The following is a 23,669-nucleotide window of genomic DNA, read 5'->3' on the forward strand; positions in this document are numbered from 1 at the left end:
GAGTAGCTCCATAAGGATGGACCTCATCATCTGAATGTCAAGCACTGTGGGTCCTGCGGTGGAATCTGTAGCAAGGTAGAGCAGGATGCTTCTATTTTTCAGCCACCTGCTCCAACCTCTGCCTCCCATTGAGAACTATAGTAGCCAGATTAAGGAATGAATTTGGTGCTTATTTTGAGACAGAGGCCTTCTCGATATCAATGTCAAATTTACACCGTGAGAGTAGCAGTGCCATGAATGGTATACGCTGTATACGTTGTGCCTATTCCTCAGTGTCATTGGCCGAATCAGGTGGAGGAATTGGGCCCCTAACAATGAGTCCCTTTAAGCTTTGCTTCTCCTTCTCTGGCAATGACATCGCGTATATCATTTATCTGGGTATGATTTTTTTTTTTTATTAAACCTTTTCTATTTAGTGTTAAGTAATAGTGCAAAAGGAATAGAAGAGATTTTTCTTTATTAAAAAAACACATTCAGAATACTGAGAGGTCGCTCACAAGGTGGCGCTAGACAAATCATTTTAGTGACAATTGGAAATAGAAGTCAATGACAGATTCTGCCAATCTCGTATCCTTTATATACAATGATAGCACAAAATGGGTTTCATCTCCTATTTGTAACCAGTTAAAATAGTAACTTGGCTTTAGACTGACAGCAAGCTATTTGTAGACTGGTGCACTGGCACCAAGCAAGTAAGACAATGGGGCAAGGATGATGGTGCATTGGTATCAAGCATGAAGTGTGATACTAGGATAGATAGTAGACTAGTACCAAGCAGGCAGAAGAATGGTACAGGCAAAGAATGGACTAGTACCCAGCAAGTAATAGAACAGAACCAGACAGATAGTGGACTAGAATTGAGAAAGTAATATAATAGTACCATACAGAGAAGAAAGTAGTGGGGCAGAACCAAGCAGATAATAGACTAATACCAACAAATTAGAATGGTACCAGTATAGTAGTAGAATAGTACCAGGCAGATAGTAGACTAGAACCAAGGACTTAGTAGTATAGTACCAGGCAGATAGTGGAGTAGTACCAATATAGTAGTCGAGTGGTACTAGGCAGATAGTGGACAAGTACCAAGGACTTAGTAGACTGGTACCAGGCAGATAGTGGACTAATACCAAAAGAGTTAGTAGAATGGTACCAGGCAGATAGTAGACTAGAACCAAGGACTTAGTAGAAAGGTACCAGGCAGATAGTAGACTAGAACCAAGGACTTAATAGAAAGGTACCAGGCAGATAGTGGACTAATACCAAAAGAGTTAGTAGAATGGTATCAGGCAGATAGTGGACTAGAACCAAGGAATTAGTAGAATGGTACCAGGCAGATAGTGGAGTAGTACCAAATAGTTAGTAGAATGGTACCAGGCAGATATTGGAGTAGTACCAAAGAGTTAGTAGAATGGTACCAGGCATATATTGGAGTAGTACCAAATAGTTAGTAGAATGGTACCAGGCAGATATTGGAGTAGTACCAAAGAGTTAGTAGAATGGTACCAGGCAGATATTGGAGTAGTACCAAATAGTTAGTAGAATGGTACCAGGCATATATTGGAGTAGTACCAAAGAGTTAGTAGAATGGTACCAGGCAGATAGTGGACTAGAACCAAGGAATTAGTAGAATGGTACCAGGCAGATAGTGGACTAGAACCAAGGACTTAATAGAAAGGTACCAGGCAGATAGTGGACTAATACCAAAAGAGTTAGTAGAATGGTATCAGGCAGATAGTGGACTAGAACCAAGGAATTAGTAGAATGGTACCAGGCAGATAGTGGAGTAGTACCAAATAGTTAGTAGAATGGTACCAGGCAGATATTGGAGTAGTACCAAAGAGTTAGTAGAATGGTACCAGGCAGATATTGGAGTAGTACCAAGGAGTTAGAATGGTACCAGGCAGATAGTGGACTAGAACCAAGGAATTAGTAGATGGTAGGATGGTACCAGACAGATAGTGGAATAGTACTAAGAAATTAGCAGAATAGTACCAGGCAGATAGTGGAGTAGTTCCAGTATAGTATTAGAATGGTACCAGGCAGATAGTGGACTAGAACCAAGGAATTAGTAGGATGGTACCAGGTAGGTAGTGGAGTAGTACTAAGTAATTAGCAGAATAGTACCAGACATATAGTGGAGTAGTACCAAAAAAATAATCAGTATGGTACCAGGTAGATAGTAGACTAATACTGAGGAATTTGTAGAACAGTCCAGGTGTATAGTGGACTAAGTAGAATGGTACCAGGCATATAGTGGTACCAGTATAGTAGTGAAATGGTACCCGGCATATAGTGGACTATTACCAAGGACTTAGTAAAATGGCACCAATATAGTTGTGTAAAAGTAACAGGCAGTCTATTGCAATGTAGCAAATAATCTAATGGTACCAGGACAATAATGGACTGCAACCAAGACAATGGTATCTTTTCCTATGCCCAGGTCCTCACTTCTATGCCACCTTGGTAAGTTTAATATCACCCACAACCCTAAGCCCGGTCACTGCTTTGAGCTGTGGTACACGATGTGTGAAGTCGCAGAGCCGCTGTCCATCTAGGAGGACCCGCATCTGTTGGTGTTCACAATGGAGCTCCATCTGGAATGAGAACAATAGACTTGTTATATATCTGGCAGCGGAGCTAAGTCAGAGCCTGGAACAGGGGAATGTATCTATCTGAAGGAACACTCCAAAGATTTCTATTTAAAGGGATTGTCCATAAAACAGGGCTGGTTTCTTTCAGAAACAGTGTCACATCTGTGTACAGGTTCTGTGTGCTATGGCAAAAATTGTAAACCCTGTAGTCCATTGTACACATTTTTGGGGGTAATCTCTATTCTTGCACATGAGCGTACGTGTCGTTAATGGGCCAACCACGTTTTTCATCCATCATATCATCATTTTCATCTATTGAGAAGACTGTGTACTGTCAATACATTGGCCCCATACTGGGCCTGAGTATGGGGCCATGAGCCCAGGACAGAACTCCAGACAGGTCCTGTTCCTTGGTCTTCCCAGCATTAATCCTGACCCCATTCCACCGCATTCATTGAATACCGAATATTACATTACTCCAAGTAACATGTAATACTAATCCGACCCTTACCTTGAAGTTGTCTCCAGGAGTAAAAGGGAAATATGGAATTTTTTTCTCCTCTGCACCCCAAATTCCTGCAAACTTGGCATTTCGCATTATAGATCTGTCTTGAAAGTTGACTGTCACTAGAAGAGCGACGTCCTCCTCTCCATCTTTAGGACTGCATAGCAAAGTGACTGTAAAGCTGCAGACAGAACAGTGTATAGAGATCTCAGTGCTCATGAAGGACTAAATGCTTCCTGATATGTCTTGCATATATCCATATGGGGGATTGAGGCCATTTTCTGCTGTTAAAAAATCGGACATGCTTTGGCAGATTTATCAGTCCCTCTATGGTGATCTTGCATGTAGGTGCAGCGCGGGCCTGGGTGTGGACACCTTAGCCCAAAATATTCATTATAACCCAAGCCATGAGCATGAGCCATAATGGAAACCTACACGATTTCCTATTTCCATTTTGGCAAGGAACATCCAACTGATTTATAAAGAAGCTGCAGCCTCTTCCTAAAACTCTCTGTCACTGCGCCTGTCAGGCCCTTTCTTAAGGGCTAGTAGTTCACAGGGCAAGAGGGGGCGGATTTTGGCGCGGAATCCACCTCCAATTCCACCCCCTCACAATAGAGATCTATGTAGACCGCTAGTGATTGTTCCCGCTTGCAGAAAAAAGAAGCGAGCTGCCCTTTTTGGAGGTGGTTCCGCGTCAAGACAATCCCTCCGGACTCGGCCCATTCATTTGGGCCTACTCCAAAACAGGAAGCTGCGACTGTAGGAATCCACGACAGTCGCGGGTAGGCACGGCAGGCGCATTTTGGTCCTTATTCTGACGCGCTTCCCAAATCAGGACCAAAATACGCAGTCACTAGCCCTGTGTGAGCTAGCCCTAGGCTTAGGCCCCACGAGCTGGAACCGCAACGCTAAAGCGACATGAACGCATTGTGGTTCTTCCCGCAGTGCTTTGAACAGAAAGTTTACAGCGTTTTCCTCCGCGGACTTTCTGTTACAATTATATCTATGGGAAAGCCGTTTCCGTAGACATAATTGACATGCTGCGATTTTCAAAACCACGACGGTTTTGTAAATTGCAGCTCGTCCACGCTGCGATTTTTTTCCGCAAAGTGGGCATGGGATTCGCATGAATCCCACCCACTTTGCAAGTACTGTAAAACACCACAATTTTTCCCACGGCGTTTCCGCCATAGCAAAATCACAGCGTTTCTGACCCGTGGGGCCCCGGCCTAAGACTAGCATTCGATACCAAGATGCACCTACATGATGTATGCTATACTACATGCCTCAATGGGGGTATTCTACATTGCTTGTCACCCAAGACCCAATTTTTGATAAAACTGGCCCCGACTTTCTGCATACATCCCCCTGTAAGAACAAAATCCATAAATATCCCAAAATAGGACTTAGTGTGTAATAAAATAAGCCTACTTCATAGATAGATAGGACAATATGCAGCTTGTTTTACCTCTTGGGTCTGACATCTACAGTTCCCATTATGGTGATCTTCATGGCAGGCTTCATCCCTCCTTTAATATCACCAACATATTTCACTCCCTTTAAATGGAACACAGTATTTATTACTTGTATGGCGCCAACATATTCCGCAGAGTTGTAATAGCGACAGTAAATACATTGGCTATGTCAGGTAACACTTAATAAGATATCATTTGTGCAGCTTATGTCACTGTAAGGTAGGGGTAAGGCCTGGTTCGGTATTCCGTTCGGGGAGTCCGTATGGTTACCCCAACAAACGGACTACCGAACACATTGACAAGCGGTGAGCTTATGAAAGCACACAGACCCCATAGACTTTAATGGGGTCCGTGTGTTTTCCGCGAGATGTCCTCACAGAACATGCGAACAGAAAAGTACTTCACAATCTACTTTCCTGTCCGCAGGACTCGTACGGACACCGCACGGAAAGCACACGGACCGATTATAGTCTAAGGGGTCCGTGTGCTTTCATAAGCTCACCGCTTGTCAATGCATTTGGTATTCCGTTCGGTGGGGTCCCCAAGCAGACTCCCTGAACGGAATACCAAACGGAAATGTGAACCGGACCTAACTGCATCAGATATCCAAAATATGGGTGACCTATAGGACAGGCAATGTCGTACTGAACACTGACCCCTCCAAGAGACTGCTACTATATCAACATGCGGATAAGTCATTCCATGGGACCTATCTCTTGGTGCCACACATTGGTGGACTACCAACTCCTTGTGCCTGTAGAACTGATATACCATATAGAGAAAAATATTGGCCCCCAGCTCTTAATCATTGAATTCAGATCCTACAAATCTAGCCCCTCACCACATAGTCACAATAAGGCCAAACCCCCGGATGGAGCGGTGTAAAACACAATGTCCCCACTGGAGTCTGAAGTCAATTTGTTATGTGGTGTTCCAGATCTGATGGACAAGTCAGGAGAATGTTCCCTGTCTGACTACATTGTGCCTGCTAAAGTTTGGTGTGGTTTTTTCAGGGGTTTGCCAAGACTCCTTCATCCCTGTAAAGGGTATTCTTAATACTTCAGCCTACCAAGACATTTTGGACAACTGTATACGTCCAACTTTGTGTGAAGAGTTTGTGAAGGACCCTATTCTGTTCCATCATGGCTGCGCCCCAAGACATGGCTGAGGGACAGAGCCCCGAACTCAACCCCATCTAACACCTTTGGAGATTATGAGCCGAGCTGAGCCTTTTTGTCCGACATCAGTGTCTTCTAGACACATGGACAAAAATTCTCAAAAACACACTCCAAAATCTTGTAGAAAGCCTTCCCATAAGAGTGGAAGCGGGCAGTGTGTCCAGCATTGAGCTTCTAGGACCCCTATGAGCAGGACATAGTGATAAATGTGGATTATTGAGATACATATAAAGAATACAAATATCAGGTGAGACTATGGCATAGGTAGCGATCGTGTCATCACCAAACGAATCGGAAAAAAAACACAAATTGCACTACAGTCACGCTGTTACAATAACTCAGCAAACTAAGCTCTAACCTGACTGAGCGAAATTCATAAAAAACAACCTAGACAGGCCCCGCCCTAGTGACAGATAAGGATTTACCACCATTCAAATCTCCCGCCCGCCCTCCCACTCCAAGAGCTGAAGTCCTACATGTAACGTCCTCATTATGTCTATAGGTCACATGTTCAACCCAGATGCCATTTCTGTAGCTGGTTTGCAAAAAAATTATTATTTTTTTTACTTTTCCAAAAATGGATCCTGGTGAACTGAGCCTCACAGTAGCGACTAGCGACTAAGGATACAGATGCGTGCCGCTCAGCAGAATATAGGCTAGATTTCTGTTACCTGTATTCTATCACTAACAAGTATGGAGATGGTTGCAGTGTGTTCTTTATCACTCTTCTGATTTCTGTAGACAGCGTGCAGGGCTGCTAGGGAATCCCGCACACTGACGGCCCCATACAAATGACTGTGTATAATCAGGGGTCCGTCTGGGGGTCTGTGAGTCCGGACGTAACTCTTGGAATAGGTTCTGTCTGTTTTGTGATCTGGGCTCATTAATTGAAATGTATGGGCGGCACGAATATCATTCACGTGATCTTTTTTGACAAATCCATACCGGCACACATTCACAAATTACATTGTATATACCAGTCTGTGAATTGGTGTCTGTCGTCCGTGTCTGTCTATAGGGGAAAAAGTAAGAGCTGTAGCTAGACTTTCTATCACCTGGGTCAAAGGTTCAGTTCACTGTCCTTACTCTGTATCTAAATGCATACAAGTTTTTTGTTGCCTCCCGTTCTCCCCGTTAACCAGCACCCAGGGCATATGTCCAGGTTGCCCACCCTAGCTACACCCCTGGAAAAAGACGCATTCCTCCATAGGGAAATACTGAGGTTATACGTTATTCATGTGTGGTCCCAAGATTTAAACTTGGCAGCGACCCCACCAATTACACCAATAGGGGTCCTACTCCCCACTTTGAATAATGCACTGCCTCCCCTTCCAGGTTCTATGGGACTTCCAGGGATAGGTAAGTACAAGGCTATCCATACACATTGAATGGAGCAGCCGTAAAAATTTCTCTCCAATCCTGATGGTTTGCTGTAATGTATCAGTGCAGTTGAAATGTATAAGGTCAGGTTCACCCCTATGTTGCAAAGTCCGCCAAAAATCACCGGAAAAAAAAAGAGTCCTGCACGGAGGACTTTTTTATAGTCAATGGGGTCCACCGGGCTCTGTGTGTAACCGCTGTTTTAGTGGTCCGTGTCTCTGTTGTTCAGGTCCCCTGATGGACCTAAACAATGGTGAGAAACTTCCTAGACTGGATACAATTCAACATGAGCCAACAGTGCGGTGCTGCTGCAAAAAAGGCTAATAAAATTCTGGGATGTATTAAGACAAGCATTGAATCTAGATCAAGAGAGGTCATTATTCCGCTGTACTCTTCCCTGGTCAGACCACACCTGGAATACTGTGTACAGTTCTGGGCGCCTCAATTCAAGAAAGACATCGATATATTGGAGCAAGTCCAGAGAAGAGCAACCAAAATGGTGGAAGGTCTGCAAACCATGTCCTATGAGGAGCGGCTAAAAGAACTGGGATTGTTTAGTTTGCAGAAGAGAAGGCTGAGGGGAGATTTAATAGCAGTATACAAATATCTGAAAGGTAGTCACAGTGCAGAGGGATCTCCCCTATTCTCATTAGCACAAGGAAGTACAAGAAGCAATGGGATGAAACTAAAGGGAAAGAGATACAGATTAGACATTAGGAAAAACTTTCTGACAGTGAGGGTAGTGAGAGAGTGGAATAGGCTGCCACGGGAGGTGGTGGGCGCTCCATCAATGGAAATCTTCAAGCGGAATCTGGATAAACATATAGCTGGGATGATTTAGGAAAACCTGCACTCGCAGGGGGTTGGACCCGATGGCCCTTGAGGTCCCTTCCAACTCTACCATAAGAATAAGAATTGTAGCAAACCCTCAGCTGTGATACATTAGGTATGTATGGTTTTCATGCAAATACATATCTTTACAAGCATATTGAAAACTATCAGAAACAGAAATGTTATATATATATATATATATATATATATATATATATATATATGTATAAGCAATAATCCTGTACTCACGTTCGTGCAGGTTTCTATCTCGGTCATGATGCGTGGCTGCTGCTGGTGACACTAAGTGACACAGATGTTGTATGGGAAGTTTTTGCTTGCCTTTCAAAAATAAACACTAAGGATAAGAGCGTAGAGCGGGGAGGATTATCTGTGTCGCACAGTCCAGACTACTAGCGGAGGATCAGCTGAGTCACAACCACAAACTGTTACCCTGCTTGTAGTCACTATGGACACACAAAACTAGTACCAGGCATCTTCAAACTTAATATGATTGTCCCATAAAGCTGGGTTCATGTGGGTTTTTTTTTGGTCCGGATTTTGATGCGGAATCCGTGTCAAAATCCGGCTCCAAAACCGCCTCCCATTGAATATTGAAATTGTTTTTTGGACCGGATTCTGAGGCGGTCTCTGCCTTCAAGTTCGGTCCAAAAAACTCCCGTGCGAACCCGGCCTAATAGTGTCATACCTTGGCCATATATTACTTCCATAAGTAGAAAGAAAAATGTTATATAGTGATGTCACCACCAAACACTGCAAAATTATTATACAATGCAAATGTAAACTACATCCTATAAAATAATTGTAACATACATTGGACAAATATCAGCTCGATACATAGGAATCTAATAGAAGTGCTGTAAATAATACCGCCATACAGTTACTGACAATTAGTGCTGGATATGTCCTAAGGCTAAGTCCCATGTTGCGGAAAAGCAACTTTTTTTGTTGCAGAATTTGCTGCGTTTTTTCGAGCCAAAGTCAGGAGTGTACTAAGCAGAAGGTAGAAGTATAAGAACTTCCTCTATATTCCTATCGGAGATCCTTCCTCCCAACCGCGGTCAGGCTGTATAATCAACATCAGGCTAAGCGAAGATCACTCCGCACAGAGAACTAAATGATCCTGAATAGAGATGAGCGAACACTATTCGAAACAGCCGTTTCGAATAGCACGCTCCCATAGAAATGAATGGAAGCGGCCGGCACGCGGGGGGTTAAAAGGCCGGCTGCCGGTAAAGTCTGGCTACGTCCATTCATTTCTATGGGAGTGCGCTATTCGAAACGGCTGTTTTGAATAGTTTTTCGCTCATCTCTAATCCTGAAGTCTTTCTTTTTTATCTGCTATTCTGTACTTGTATGTGTTTTTTCTTGTAATATATTACTGTATTATCCATGCTGCTATAACACGTCCCCATGGTGGGACTCAGTGGCGTAACTACCGGGGCAGCAGCTGCCACAGGGCCCAGGCCGCTACCGTTGTGTGTTTTTTTTTTTAATAGGCCGATACTGGCTGGAGTTACTCCAGTCAGTAATGGGCCCTACTTACTTACCGATCCTGTCAGGATCATGAGAGAAACCAACACCTCCCCCTCTGGGCACCTGAGTTACGCTATATATAAAAATAAGGCACCAGGCAACTTTGTTTGGGTAAATTTGTGGGGAATCGGCCACAGCTTTATTAACAAAATAAACATATTAGCAGAACCCTGCTACCCCATGTCAAACTGTAAGGCGCGTCACTAGAATGCCCCGCCACCGCTTGCGGTGGGCATGTAAGTGATGTTCAGCGGGTGACGTGCCTCTCCTCTTCACTCCGTATGCCAAAGGGGAGGGAGCAAGGTCCTGCCAACATGCCAGCTGTGACGCCTAGGATAACAAGGAAAGACAAATAAATAACCATGCCAAATAAACAACCATGGAATAAATTAACCATGCACAAACCGAAGAACAGCATCAACAACAATGCCAACACAGCCCGAAGGACAAACAAACACATAAAACCAGAAATAAATAACAACAACGAATAAAGAACAAACAACAACAAAAAACAAGGGGAGGATGGGAGGGTAGTTCTTCTCCTGTCGGTGCTGGCGGGGATCCGAAAGGAAGTCCCCGCCCAGCGCCGACGGCTAAATAGCCTCTCCAGGGGCTCCGCCCCTTCCTCCATCCACCACAGCGTCAGCCGCCGTGAGGGGAGGGGGGAGACAGAGCTGCGAGACAATCGCGCTTAGTCAGAAGCTGGCCGGCTAACAATATGCACTGTTTGGCTTCATTATATAGGTACAGTCTATCTGTATTATTTGTATTTGTCTCCAGCTGTATTATTGTATATGATCCCACTCAGCTCCAAATGCCATCTGGTATTTGCCTCCTATTGTTTTCAATGTGTGGCAGTGATGGGCACTTCTATTTTTCAGGATTCTTGTTTGATTGTGCTTGATCCCCCATGGACTCCACATCTAATTCAGTTCCTGACTTTGGGGCATGAGGCTCAGGCGGATTACTCTTCATTTACATCTGCAGTTGGTAATCCGCTCGGGGAGTCCGCATGGGGACCCCCGAACAAACTAACGCATTTGCAAGCGCTGTGCAGTAAAAGCCCACGGACCTCATAGACTATAATGGGGTCTATGCGCTTGCTGCGAGGTCTCCGCATGACTCATGCGAAGAGGAAAGTAGATTGTGAAGTACTTTCCTCTCCGCATGTTCGCTGCAGAGATCTTGCGGCAATCACACAGACCCCATTATAGTCTATGAGGTCTGTGTGCTTTTACTGCACAGCGCTTGCAAATGCGTTCGGTATTCCATTCGGGGGTCCCCATGCTGACTTCCCCGGACGGAAAAACAACACAGATGTGAACGAGGGGTAAGGGAGTTAGTCGCTGCTGTACAGACGCTCATGCCCAACACCCCCATGGGACAATTTTTTTTGTACCTATCAGTATATTTTTTGCACATGGGAGGAAACCTACACAAACTTGGGGAGAACGTACAAACTCCTGGCAGATGTTAGTGGTTAGGACCCCGGCACTGCAAGACAACAATGCCTGGTAACCTCTGAATTTTACTGCTCCGGCTTTCCTATCAGGTGATATTTTTCCACCTTCCATTCACTTCAATGGGAGTTATAAGGTGGAATCTCTGAATATCAAGCAAGACTCAACTACGGGAAAAATTCAGCGCCTGACTCCCATTGAAATCAATGGAGGTTAGTGTCAGGTGGATTTCAGAGTCTTAAAAATCAACCCCAAATTCCACCATGAGAACGTCCCCATATAATAATAATAATAATAATAATAATAATTGCGTGATTTTATAATTGATATATATATATATATATATATATATATATATATATATTAGTATATGATATTATTATTTGTATAATTATATTATTGTTATGTTATATATAATTTTAGCATTGTTATGTTATATTATTTCTATTATAATATAATTGTTATTTTTGTCTCGTTTTTTTTTTTTCTTCTGTTGAATCTGAGAAGTAGAAACAGAAGACTCTTCTCCGGGTAAGCAGGAGCGCCGCCTAGTGGTAGTTGTGGGGTTATACCACCAGCGCATCCGCAGCATTGGCATCGGCATCACGTGACAACTCTAGCAGCTAGTCACGTGACCTCGGCAGGTTCTTACCCGCTGGTCACATGACTTGCAGTGAGTGTTGGCTGCGGGAGCGCGCACGGTTCGCGGTGAGGCCCCGGACATGTCTCGGCAGGCGCCGCCGTGCGGGGAGGGGGAGGCTGAGGAGGCTTCTCTGAAGAGGCTCCGGGACTTCTTCTGCCGGTGTTTACAGAAGGGGCGCTGGGAGCTCGCCCGGGCCTGTCTGACACAACTTTTTCGGGGTCCTGATGCGGGAGAAATAGAGGAAATACTGAGGGGTCTGGTCAGAGCCCCCCATCTGCTGAGGTGGGTACACTGCCCCCTACTGACTGACTGTCCGGCCTCTGCCGTGAGGGGGCAGCAAGCACAGGTTCCCCCATAACACTGAGGAGGCGCCCGGTGTGCATGTCCCCCCACCCCCTACAACACTGAGGAGGCGCCCGGTGTGCATGTCCCCCCACCCCCCATAACACTGAGGAGGCGCCCAGTGTGCATGTCCTCCCACCCCCTACAACACTGAGGAGGCGCCCGGTGTGCATGTCCCCCCACCCCCCATAACACTGAGGAGGCGCCCAGTGTGCATGTCCTCCCACCCCCTACAACACTGAGGAGGCGCCCGGTGTGCATGTCCCCCCACCCCCCATAACACTGAGGAGGCGCCCGGTGTGCATGTCCCCCCACCCCCCATAACACTGAGGAGGCGCCCAGTGTGCATGTCCTCCCACCCCCTACAACACTGAGGAGGCGCCCGGTGTGCATGTCCCCCCACCCCCTACAACACTGAGGAGGTGCCCGGTGTGCATGTCCCCCCACCCCCCATAACACTGAGGAGGCGCCCGGTGTGCATGTCCCCCCACCCCCCATAACACTGAGGAGGCGCCCGGTGTGCATGTCCCCCCACCCCCTACAACACTGAGGAGGCGCCCGGTGTGCATGTCCCCCCACCCCCTACAACACTGAGGAGGTGCCCGGTGTGCATGTCCCCCCACCCCCCATAACACTGAGGAGGCGCCCAGTGTGCATGTCCTCCCACCCCCTACAACACTGAGGAGGCGCCCGGTGTGCATGTCCCCCCACCCCCCATAACACTGAGGAGGCGCCCAGTGTGCATGTCCTCCCACCCCCTACAACACTGAGGAGGCGCCCGGTGTGCATGTCCCCCCACCCCCCATAACACTGAGGAGGCGCCCGGTGTGCATGTCCCCCCACCCCCCATAACACTGAGGAGGCGCCCAGTGTGCATGTCCTCCCACCCCCTACAACACTGAGGAGGCGCCCGGTGTGCATGTCCCCCCACCCCCTACAACACTGAGGAGGTGCCCGGTGTGCATGTCCCCCCACCCCCCATAACACTGAGGAGGCGCCCGGTGTGCATGTCCCCCCACCCCCCATAACACTGAGGAGGCGCCCGGTGTGCATGTCCCCCCACCCCCTACAACACTGAGGAGGCGCCCGGTGTGCATGTCCCCCCACCCCCTACAACACTGAGGAGGTGCCCGGTGTGCATGTCCCCCCACCCCCCATAACACTGAGGAGGCGCCCGGTGTGCATGTCCCCCCACCCCCCATAACACTGAGGAGGCGCCCGGTGTGCATGTCCCCCCACCCCCCATAACACTGAGGAGGCGCCCGGTGTGCATGTCCCCCCACCCCCCATAACACTGAGGAGGCACCCAGTGTGCATGTCCTCCCACCCCCCACAACACTGAGGAGGCGCCCGGTGTGCATGTCCCCCCACCCCCCATAACACTGAGGAGGCGCCCGGTGTGCATGTCCCCCCACCCCCTACAACACTGAGGAGGCGCCCGGTGTGCATGTCCCCCCACCCCCTACAACACTGAGGAGGTGCCCGGTGTGCATGTCCCCCCACCCCCCATAACACTGAGGAGGCGCCCGGTGTGCATGTCCCCCCACCCCCCATAACACTGAGGAGGCGCCCGGTGTGCATGTCCCCCCACCCCCCATAACACTGAGGAGGCGCCCGGTGTGCATGTCCCCCCACCCCCCATAACACTGAGGAGGCGCCCGGTGTGCATGTCCCCCCACCCCCCATAACACTGAGGAGGTGCCCGGTGTGTATGTCCCCCCACCCACCATAACACTGAGGAGGTGCCCGGTGTGTATGTCCCCCCACCCCACATAACACTGAGGAGGTGCCCGGTGTGTATGTCCCCCCACCCCCCATAACACTGAGGAGGCGCCCGGTGTGTATGTCCCCCCACCCCCCATAACACTGAGGAGGTGCCCGGTGTGTATGTCCCCCCCACCCCCCATAACACTGAGGAGGTGCCCGGTGTGTATGTCCCCCCCACCCCCCATAACACTGAGGAGGTGCCCGGTGTGTATGTCCCCCCCCACCCCCCATAACACTGAGGAGGTGCCCGGTGTGTATGTCCCCCCCACCCCCCATAACACTGAGGAGGTGCCCGGTGTGTATGTCCCCCCCCACCCCCCATAACACTGAGGAGGTGCCCGGTGTGCATGTCCCCCCACCCCCCCCATAACACTGAGGAGGCGCCCGGTGTGCATGTCCCCCCACCCCCCATAACACTGAGGAGGTGCCCGGTGTGTATGTCCCCCCCCACCCCCCATAACACTGAGGAGGTGCCCGGTGTGTATGTCCCCCCCCACCCCCCATAACACTGAGGAGGTGCCCGGTGTGTATGTCCCCCCACCCCCCATAACACTGAGGAGGTGCCCGGTGTGTATGTCCCCCCCACCCCCCATAACACTGAGGAGGTGCCCGGTGTGTATGTCCCCCCACCCCCCATAACACTGAGGAGGTGCCCGGTGTGTATGTCCCCCCACCCCCCATAACACTGAGGAGGTGTCCGGTGTGTATGTCCCCCCACCCCCCATAACACTGAGGAGGTGCCCGGTGTGTATGTCCCCCCACCCCCCATAACACTGAGGAGGTGCCCGGTGTGTATGTCCCCCCACCCCCCATAACACTGAGGAGGTGCCCGGTGTGTATGTCCCCCCACAACACTGAGGAGGTGCCCGGTGTGTATGTCCCCCCACCCCCCATAACACTGAGGAGGTGCCCGGTGTGCATGTCCCCCCACCCCCCATAACACTGAGGAGGTGCCCGGTGTGTATGTCCCCCCCCACCCCCCATAACACTGAGGAGGCGCCCGGTGTGTATGTCCCCCCCCACCCCCCATAACACTGAGGAGGCGCCCGGTGTGTATGTCCCCCTACTCCATATAACAATGAGGAGGTTTCTGTGTGTGTATTTCTGCCTCACACCCACCCCCATGACACTGTGGAGGCACCTGGTGTGTTTGCCCTTTAACCCCCATGACACTGGGAAGGCTCCCAATATGTTTGTCCCCCACCCCCTATGACACTGAGTCTGTGCTGTCTTATCTCTCTGCAGTGTTATCTGATGTAGGCGGCACATGAGACTTTGGGACAGGCGTCTTCTCACCTCTTCCAGCAGAGTCTTAATCCCCTGATCTCACTTATTGGGTTTATTGTATTAGGGAAATTATTACAAGTTAAAGTTTTATTCTCTTTCAGACCCCCCCCCCCATGTTCTAGTTTCATCTGCAACATACCAAGAACCCTCCCCTTGGCGTGTCCAACCCCCAATATACTGACATGCCCAACGTACCCAAAACTCTCCATTAAACGGATGTCCCTGGCTTTTAGTTCTCCCCCCAGTAATGCTGATTTGCCCGGCGTCCCCTCCCATCCCTATCCTGTATACATGCCCGCTGTCACTGATCTCCCCTATAGGGGGCAATCCTGGCCCCCCCTATTAGATCATTACTCATCTTTCTGTGTATGTTGTCGGCCATAGCTGTAGCACGTGAGATGTCATTCCTCCTCCTCGGTCTGGATCTACAGTACGGCAGCGAGCGGTTATGTGATCCGGCACTCGCCCTCCATGACACCTGCTGCCTGTCCTAATATTTACATCCCCGCTCTCCTCTCCTCGGCCGCCTGCCAGCTGGTAACTCTACCGCTCACATCTATTTCCAGCAATTCCTGCTCTACACGCACCGGTGTCCAGACCTGCCGTAACCTGCCCATTCATAGGGCTCACTTATATCTTCATCTGGGAAAGCTGGGTGACCACCGATATGGCTGCCGTAACCGCTCCTGACCTCCTGAGCCGCTGCATGGCGGGTAATGGTCGCTGTATTGGCTTTGACCCATCTTTCCCAGAAGCAGAGACTCCAACCCCTGAATATTTACCCCTAGTGCAGATGTAAGACTTTCTTTAGACACTTCTTCATGTTTTTTGCTCTTTTCTTGCAGTTGTGAGGGAGAGCAGACGCCTCAGAGACTCGCTTGGTTTTGGTGTAATGCATTGGAAGTTTGGCTGGAATGGGCAGATGTAAGTAGGTGAAACGGTAACGTACAGACACGTTCACACAGGGACTATTTCTAATAGGTTTCTAGTGCAGATGAACTGAAAGATCACATACTATAAACCTGCATAGTGCAGGGCAAGGGATGGACTTATATAAGCTTCCATTCACACCACTGCTGCAGTCCCGGCCGTGTCCAGTACAATATTGGGGTGACTGCTGCAGTCCTGGCTGTGCCTTGTGCGACTGCTGCAGTCTCGGCCGCGTCCTATGCGACACTGGGATCACTGCTGCAGTCCCGGCCGTGTCCTGTGCAATGCTGGGGTGACTGCTGCAGTCCTGGCTGTGCCTTGTGCGACTGCTGCAGTCTCGGCCGCGTCCTATGCGACACTGGGATCACTGCTGCAGTCCCGGCCGTGTCCTGTGCAATGCTGGGGTGACTGCTGCAGACCCGGCCATGCCTTGTACAACACTGGGGTCACTGCTGCAGTCCTGGCTGTGTCCTGCGCAATGCTGGGGTGACTGCTGCAGACCCGGCCATGCCTTGTACAACACTGGGGTCACTGCTGCAGTCCTGGCAGTGTCCTGTGCAATGCTGGGGTCACTGCTACAGTCCTGGCTGTGCTTTATGTGATGCTGGGGTCACTGATGTAGTCCCGGCCTTGCCTTGTGCAACTGCTGCAGTCTCGGCTGTGTCCTATGCGACACTGGGGTGACTGCTGCATTCCTGGCTGTGTCCTGCGCGACGCTGGGGTGACTGCTGCAGTCCCGGACTCGTCTTGTACAACACTGGGGTGACTGCTGCAGTCCCAGACGTGTCCTGTCTGGCTGTGCCTTTGAGTGCAGCAGTGACCCCAGTGTTGTACAAGACTCGTCCGGGACTGCAGCAGTCACCCCAGCATGGCACAAGGCACGGCCGGGACTGCAGCAGTCACCCCAGCATGGCACAAGGCACAGCCGGGACTGCAGCAGTCACCCCAGCATGGCACAAGGCATGGCCGGGACTACAGCAGTCACCCCAGCATGGCACAAAGCACGTCCAGGACTGCAGCAGTCACCCCAGCGTCGCACAAGGCACGGCCAGGACTGCAGCAGTCACCCCAGCATGGCACAAAGCACGTCCAGGACTGCAGCAGTCACCCCAGCGTCGCACAAGGCACGGCCAGGACTGCAGCAGTCACCCCAGCGTGGTACATCACTGGTCATAACTAAAATCCTGGCCTGTATTTCACATGATGACTAAGAATAGTGTTTGGTTGAGGTGGCACAATGCCTGGCGCCCCGATCCTGCAATAATGATGTTACATAACTCATTCCCATAATTGCTGCAGCCACTCGCTGGCCTCAGCCGTCATGTTCTCATGTACAGCACCTGACTATTTAGGCCAGAGGTTGGCTACTGTGGTCACGTAAACATTGCTGGATGACTGGCAAGGACTAGTGCAATGGGAATTGGAGTGTTGGCTTCAGTGGTCATGTGCTGCACATATCAGTACCCTCGCTGAGGCCAGAGATTTGCTGCACTAGTCATGTGAGAGACGTCTGTGATGTCATCACTGCTGAGATGAGGACAAGTGCATATGTATAAAAATCTCAGACCACCCCTTTAACCATTTCCTCCAGACGGTCCCTGTCCATGTATTGTATCTGGCCATTATTATACTGCGTGTCCCCTGCTTTGACATCAGGACATCTTGAAGGGTATTGCAGATTGCTCACAGTTGCCCTGTGGCTGTGGTACAGACCTGCTATACGCTCTGTATATTGCCGCTGGCATGGAGGCTGCGGGTACGCTCAGTGCCCTATGGCGTGTTCAGACTCTTCACATTTTGGCTGGTGTTCAGGGCACGTTTCCGTTTACCCTCCTATGAGTGAGAGTTTCTGTTCTGCTTTCAGTTAGGTAGAGCAGTGATAATAATAGAAGAAATTCGGTTTATGGGAGAAAACAAAAATGGGGCTTTCTAGGCCGGGTGATACTGGAGGAGGGATATCTATGCCTTACCCTGTACAAGTGCCCACTGGGACCAGTGATCGGCCTCTGTAGTGATGTGACGTTCTCCATTTCTGGCCTGCTGATCCCTGGCACAGGAGGTAAAGGGACTGGTGGGGATAGGTGAGCGTGGCTTGAAAAACCCCTTTAAATAGTAACTCCGTTCCGGGTTGTTGGATGTTACAGGCTGCGCCCCCTGCTGATAGTATTGGGCAGCTCCTGTGTCATCCTACATTTTTGGAAAGGGGTTTGATCCGAGAACTAAAAAAATAAGAGCTGCTTTACCCCCATGTTCACATTGTGGATAACTATGTATGACAATGGAGTGGTTTAGGGTTTGGCGACTTCACTACATCATCCCTATGTCAGCCTGTCAGTATTTTGTTATCATGGTGTTTTGTGTTGTAGAAGCGGCCGCCGGATATTCTCAGAGATGAGACCGAGTTTCTTCTTCTTCTGGAGGAGTTTCAAGATGAGGCTTCGGAGCAAACTGTGAAGGTAAAATCTGGTTTCAGATCTTGTTAGAAGAAAATCTCCCCTATGACTGTGTATACGGTGTATACGGCTGTGTCCTACAGGAGGTTACAGCAGCCTGGACAAGTCTTGTCGACTGGCTGAGGAGTGAGTGGGACATGAGGCCATACAAGCCCATTGTACCCCTGGGTCTGTCAGTCTGGCCTTACACATTGCTTCTCGCCCCTCTACCTGTAGACATGTTAACCCTTTCAGCAGTAATAATGGTCTCCCACATTTTACAGCAGTGCCCCCTGAACATGGACAGCGTCACCCCCCACCCCATTGGTAACATTAGGACAAGTAGTAAGAACAACCTCACACTTGTCTAGTAGTCACAGCAGTTCTCCGTCCTCCTTTCACATAGCAGTGTCCTCTCCACAGCGGTCCCTTTGTACACCTTGTCAGTAGTAACCTCGGTATAACCATCCCCCTCCATCAGTCGTCACAGCAGTGGCTCCTCTGCTTTTACAATGGTCACAACATCCCTGTCTTCTTTACTTGTAGTCACTGCCCCCTTCTCCAGTGGGCAAAGCAGGACCCCACTTCACATGTGCGGTTTAGATTAAGGGGGTGACTGGCTGCAGTCAGATCACTATTATTGGAGCTGTGTTACCTAATATACCTGCGACGGGGTGCGATGGAGCGTTCTGCTCCGGGTCCGGGTGAAGGCGCCTAATCTGCAGGGAGTCCGAACAGCAGACTTGCCGGTGTCTGCAGCAAGATCGAGCAGGACGCTTCTTTTTTCCGCGATCTCTGCCTTTCTCATTGGAAGGCGGATTCTGCTCCAGATTCGGGGGTGCAATCCGTGGCAAATTCCTCCGTGTCAACACAGCCTTACTATACCCTGCAGCTCTGCTTACTCCTATTGGCTGATGTTTATAAGACAAGTCTGCCATATTGTCACTGGTAAGGCAGAAAGTTCACACGGGCTAGTGACCGCGTATTTTGGTCCTTATTTTGACGCAGGAAGCACATCAAAATCGGGACTAAAATGTGACCTTCGTGGCTTCCCGCTCCAGAGTAGGCCAAAATGAATGGGCCTAGTCCGGAGGGATTGTCTTGACGTGGGCGCGCCGCAGCGGTTTCAAGGAAGGGCAGCTCGCTTCTTTTTTCTGCGAGTGAGAACAAACGGCTAGTGGTCTACATAGACCTCTATTGTGAGGGGGCGGATTTCGAGGTGGATTCCGTGCCAAAATCCGCCCCCCGTGTGAACTATTCCTTATACATATAATTCTGGGTGTTTGTTACAATGTACAGGACGTAAACACGAATATTGCTTTCCTCCATAGGAGCTGTATGAAGCTTTTCTATATGGTCGCTCCGAGTCAAAAGAAAACAGAAGGGAAACCCCAAGTCCTCGCTTCAGTGAGGCCACAATCTCATGTCTATGGCGTCTTCTATCCCAGAATCCTCGGCTGGTCCAGTCACTAATCGGTTTTCTGTTAGTGGACGATGCCCACCCGGCCGCCTCTGAATACAATCACTACCTACTGGACATCACTGTAAACTTCCTCTTAGACTTGTTGTCATCTGTTGGTGAGCCGGACGAGGCTGCGGCTACAGGTGGCCATACAGTGGATGACGTATACGGTGTCTTATCCAGCATGCACTTCAGTACGGAGCTCCAGGCCAGTGAGCTCAGGCATTTATGTGAGCAGCTCTTTAACGTTTGCTCTGACAAGGGGATTCTCTCAGAGGATCGGGTTCAGGCCTGCTTGCTGAGGAAGCAGAACTGCGGACTGGTTAACTTGTATGGTACCGTGGCTACTGAGAAAATAAGGGCCCAAGTAATCGCTCCGAAGTCTCCTGGAAAAGGTGTGTGGAAAAATATATTAGAATTTGCCGTATATCGGCTCTCTGAGACTCGTATATTGATGACCTGTGCTTAGGGTAGGTGATGCGTGGGGGCGCCACTGCCGATAATCTGGTTGAAGAGGCTGTATGCTCTTCTGTAGCCCCCACCGTCCTCTTCTGTTACCTTCATACTCTCTGGTGTCAGGTGGGCGGTCTTTGGCTGGAGCAGAAAAACAGTGGCCGCCTACCTGACAGAAAGGAGCGTCATTGTGCTGAAACTAAGAAATGATTGCAAGGTGGGGACTAGAGATGAAACGCCAACTGCGTCAGAATCTCTGGGGGATGCGAACAGTTTAGATGTCTGTTATACGTGGGATTTACACGTTTTACACAGTCCAGTCATATTAATGTGACCACCTGTAAAAATCCAGAATAACCACCTTTGGCAGAGCAGACTGCTGCAAGACGTGCAGGAAGAGATGTTGTGATGATGTCACTGGGATGTTGAGCCATGCCGACTCCAGTGCCGTGGTCAGCTGTACTAGGTTATGCGGTTTAGCATCCATGGCACGAACAACCCGATCGAGGTGGTCCCACAGATTCTCGATTGGGTTCAAGTCTAGTATGGTGGCTCACTGAGTACTTCTATGACAAATGGGCTAGCAATCAAATTTAACATGGGTTTCATTCTCTTTCTTCTGTGAACAGGAGCAGCTCAGGAATTGGGGGATACAGAAAGAGCAGTCCTCGCTTTATTTGGTGACCCGGAGCAAGCGAGACCATGGAAGATCTATTTCTACAGTCTTTCTACGGGAAAACATTTTCTGGAGCAAATTCTGGTGAGTGATGTATCCCTGCTATAGTGCTAGCTTTTCTGCTGTCTGAGGCAAAAGGGATGAAATGATGCCCCACCACCATAACAAAAACCAAAAAAATCAAAACGCTTTCCTCTTCAATGCACATGGTCTGTGTGACTTCTGTATTTCCCAGACTGATGTGTATGGAGCTCACTGCGTCGTAGTAAGTCTTGGCTGGATCACTACTGTACTGAACGGACCTAAAGCTGTGATTCAGTACAGTAGTAATACGGCCATTCCGGAGCGCAACACCTCATATCTCTTTATGATTCCGTGACTTCCATTCTTGGCTGTGGTTTGTGTGGGAAAATACGGCCCCCACATGGGCTACGTTTCATGGATGGAAACAGTCTTGTGCCTATGGCTTAAACCAGGGCAAATCATAAATAATTCCCATACGCAATTCCCATACTTTCTCTGTCATGTTTAAGTTCATTATATGGAGTAGGATCTGCCCTGCCCTGCTCTGTATGATGGAAGCTGTGAAGGGGAAGCGGAGGGCTTTCATATATGTTTACCATTGAGCACAGAAATAAAGGAGATAGGAACAACATACGACAGGAGTGATACTTTTTTACTTCTTGACCTGCTCTACAAATAGAAAGCCTCCCAGTCCCCATCCTCTCTTCCCTGACTCTTCCATAAGCTGGTGGGAGGCGACTTTGGCTGTTGGATGAACAGGACACTACGAAGTATCACAATATAGACTTTACCTTTGCCATGAGAGATCATTTATTATGATTATAATAACAATACATTTTATTTATATAGCGTCAACATATTCCGCAGCGCTGTACAATATGTACAGACAGAAAGATGCATTACAAAGAAAGTCATTTCACACAATGGGACTGAGGGCCCTGCTCGCAAGAGCTTACAATCTATGAGGTAGAGGGGGTGACACAAGAGGTAGCAGGGGCAGCATTGCTTATACAGAGGTCAGACAATTTTGTAATAGAGTCCGACAGAACCATACCCCTCTCACTGCTGATGAACCGGAGAAAGCATCCCCATATACGGCATATAATCCCTATTAGTCCAGTCCTTGTAAAAAGGGGTGAGTCTATACACTGCACTAACAAAGTACACACTTGTAAAGTAATCAAGGTGCAAAGTATTGACCCCCAAAACATTTAATCACATGTGACAAGGTCCCTACATCTAAGGTAAGATAAACCTATAATGAAGAGTATCCTCCTGATGAAGCCACGCTAAGGCGAAATGCGCGTCGGGGTGTTTTGATTCCCTCACTGTTGATGTTCCGGGGTTAACCCCTTATGGTTTATTTACACTGCCAATATGTCTATGGGTATGTATTGATATTAGACCTATGACATCTATAGTTGTACCTCATATCTATTTCTAATTAGGATACTCTTCATTATAGGTTTATCTTACCTTAGATGTAGGGACCTTGTCACATGTGATTAAATCTTTTGGGGGTCAATACTTTGCACCTTGATTACTTTACAAGTGTGTACTTTGTTAGTGCAGTGTATAGACTTACCCCTTTTTATAAGGATTGGACTAATAGGGATTATATGCCGTATATGGGGATGCTTTCTCCGGTTCATCAGTAGTGAGAGGGGTATGGTTTTGTCGGACTGGTTTTATACAGTCGGGCCCCTCTGTGTTGCCCTCCATTGTATGTTATATGTTTTGTATGTGTTTTATTACTATTTTTCAATAAATATTTATTTTTTGTGTTTCCCAATCTTTGTTGTGGTTTAGTTATATTGGTTTTGGGGCTATTTGTTTATTATTGATGGATACATTTAGTTGGTTGTGACTAATTTTGTAATAGAGGTGACTGTCATTATACAAACATAAAACTTTATAAGCCGTCACCAGTGGATTGGGCTTGGACCTATAAGGTTAGCCAGAAATGCCATCATATCATGTGGGGAAATGTGGGAGCGGGGACAGAGGAGGGTTAGATTTTGGGGATTCTAATTATAGTATGGAAGGGTTTCCGTTAGACATTGTGATAGGCTTGTCTGAAAAGATGTGTCTTTAGTTTGCGTTTGAAACTGTAGAAATTGGGAGTTAATCTGATTGTCTGGGATAGAACATTCCAGAGAAGTGGTGCAGCTCGGGAGAAGTCTTGTATACGAGCGTGGGAGGTTCTGATAATAGAGGATGGAAGTGTTAGGTCATTGAGTGAGCGGAGAACACGGGTTTGGACGGTAGACAGAGATGAGGGAGGAAATGTAGGGAGGTGCGGCATTATGGAGAGCCTTGTGGATGAGGGGGATAACTTTATATTGTATTCTATAATGAATAGGCAGCCAATGTAGTGACTGGCACAGACCAGAGGCATCGCTGTAGCGTCTAGCCTGATAGATGAGCCTGGCCGCTGCATTCAGAATAGATTGTAGAGGGGAGAGTTTAGTGAGGGGAAGACCGATTAGTAAGGAGTTACTAAAGACATTACTAGAGATCTAATATAATTGCAGATCCAATAATATGCGCAGTAAATGTATATTACATTACACAGGTTTGTACAGTACACTTAGCACGCTTCTATAGAGAACAATCTCAGTGCTATTTGTCTTTACACAGAGATAAGATACACAGTCTGAGCCTTTATCAGCAAAA

General features: G+C 48.5%; 2 protein-coding genes across 2 annotated transcripts in view; one reads left to right on the forward strand and one right to left on the reverse strand.

Annotated features, from left to right (window-relative positions):
• Window positions 1–561: 561 nt before the first annotated feature.
• LOC142214266 (galectin-related protein A-like) lies at window positions 562–8,303 on the reverse strand. The gene is made up of 4 exons (XM_075283162.1): window positions 8,213–8,303; window positions 4,568–4,656; window positions 3,103–3,277; window positions 562–2,594 (listed from the first exon to the last, which is right to left on the reverse strand). The coding sequence occupies exons 1-4, from the start codon at window positions 8,237–8,239 to the stop codon at window positions 2,451–2,453; spliced, it is 435 nt and encodes a 144-aa protein (XP_075139263.1). The 5' UTR covers window positions 8,240–8,303; the 3' UTR covers window positions 562–2,450.
• Window positions 8,304–11,667: 3,364 nt separating this feature from the next.
• Window positions 11,668–23,669, forward strand: part of ZFYVE26 (zinc finger FYVE-type containing 26) — a 60,361-nt gene continuing 48,359 nt past the window's right edge. Inside the window, exons 1-5 of the mRNA XM_075283124.1 lie at window positions 11,668–11,902; window positions 15,862–15,940; window positions 18,313–18,402; window positions 19,710–20,235; window positions 20,923–21,053. Coding sequence (XP_075139225.1) covers window positions 11,700–11,902; window positions 15,862–15,940; window positions 18,313–18,402; window positions 19,710–20,235; window positions 20,923–21,053 — 1,029 coding nt within the window. The 5' untranslated portion in view covers window positions 11,668–11,699. The remainder of the gene's footprint in view (window positions 11,903–15,861; window positions 15,941–18,312; window positions 18,403–19,709; window positions 20,236–20,922; window positions 21,054–23,669) is intronic.

The sequence above is a fragment of the Leptodactylus fuscus genome, chromosome 7 (assembly GCF_031893055.1).
Source record: "Leptodactylus fuscus isolate aLepFus1 chromosome 7, aLepFus1.hap2, whole genome shotgun sequence".
Taxonomy (NCBI): domain Eukaryota; kingdom Metazoa; phylum Chordata; class Amphibia; order Anura; family Leptodactylidae; genus Leptodactylus; species Leptodactylus fuscus.

Excerpts from the sequence above, each read along its gene's own strand:
- LOC142214266 (XM_075283162.1), bottom strand. The coding sequence starts at position 8,239 with ATGACCGAGATAGAAACCTGCACGAAC. Across the intron at positions 4,657-8,212 it reads AGATAGAAACCTGCACGAAC|GGAGTGAAATATGTTGGTGA; the intron begins GTGAGTACAGGA and ends TTCCATTTAAAG. Across the intron at positions 2,595-3,102 it reads CTCCTGGAGACAACTTCAAG|ATGGAGCTCCATTGTGAACA; the intron begins GTAAGGGTCGGA and ends TTCTCATTCCAG.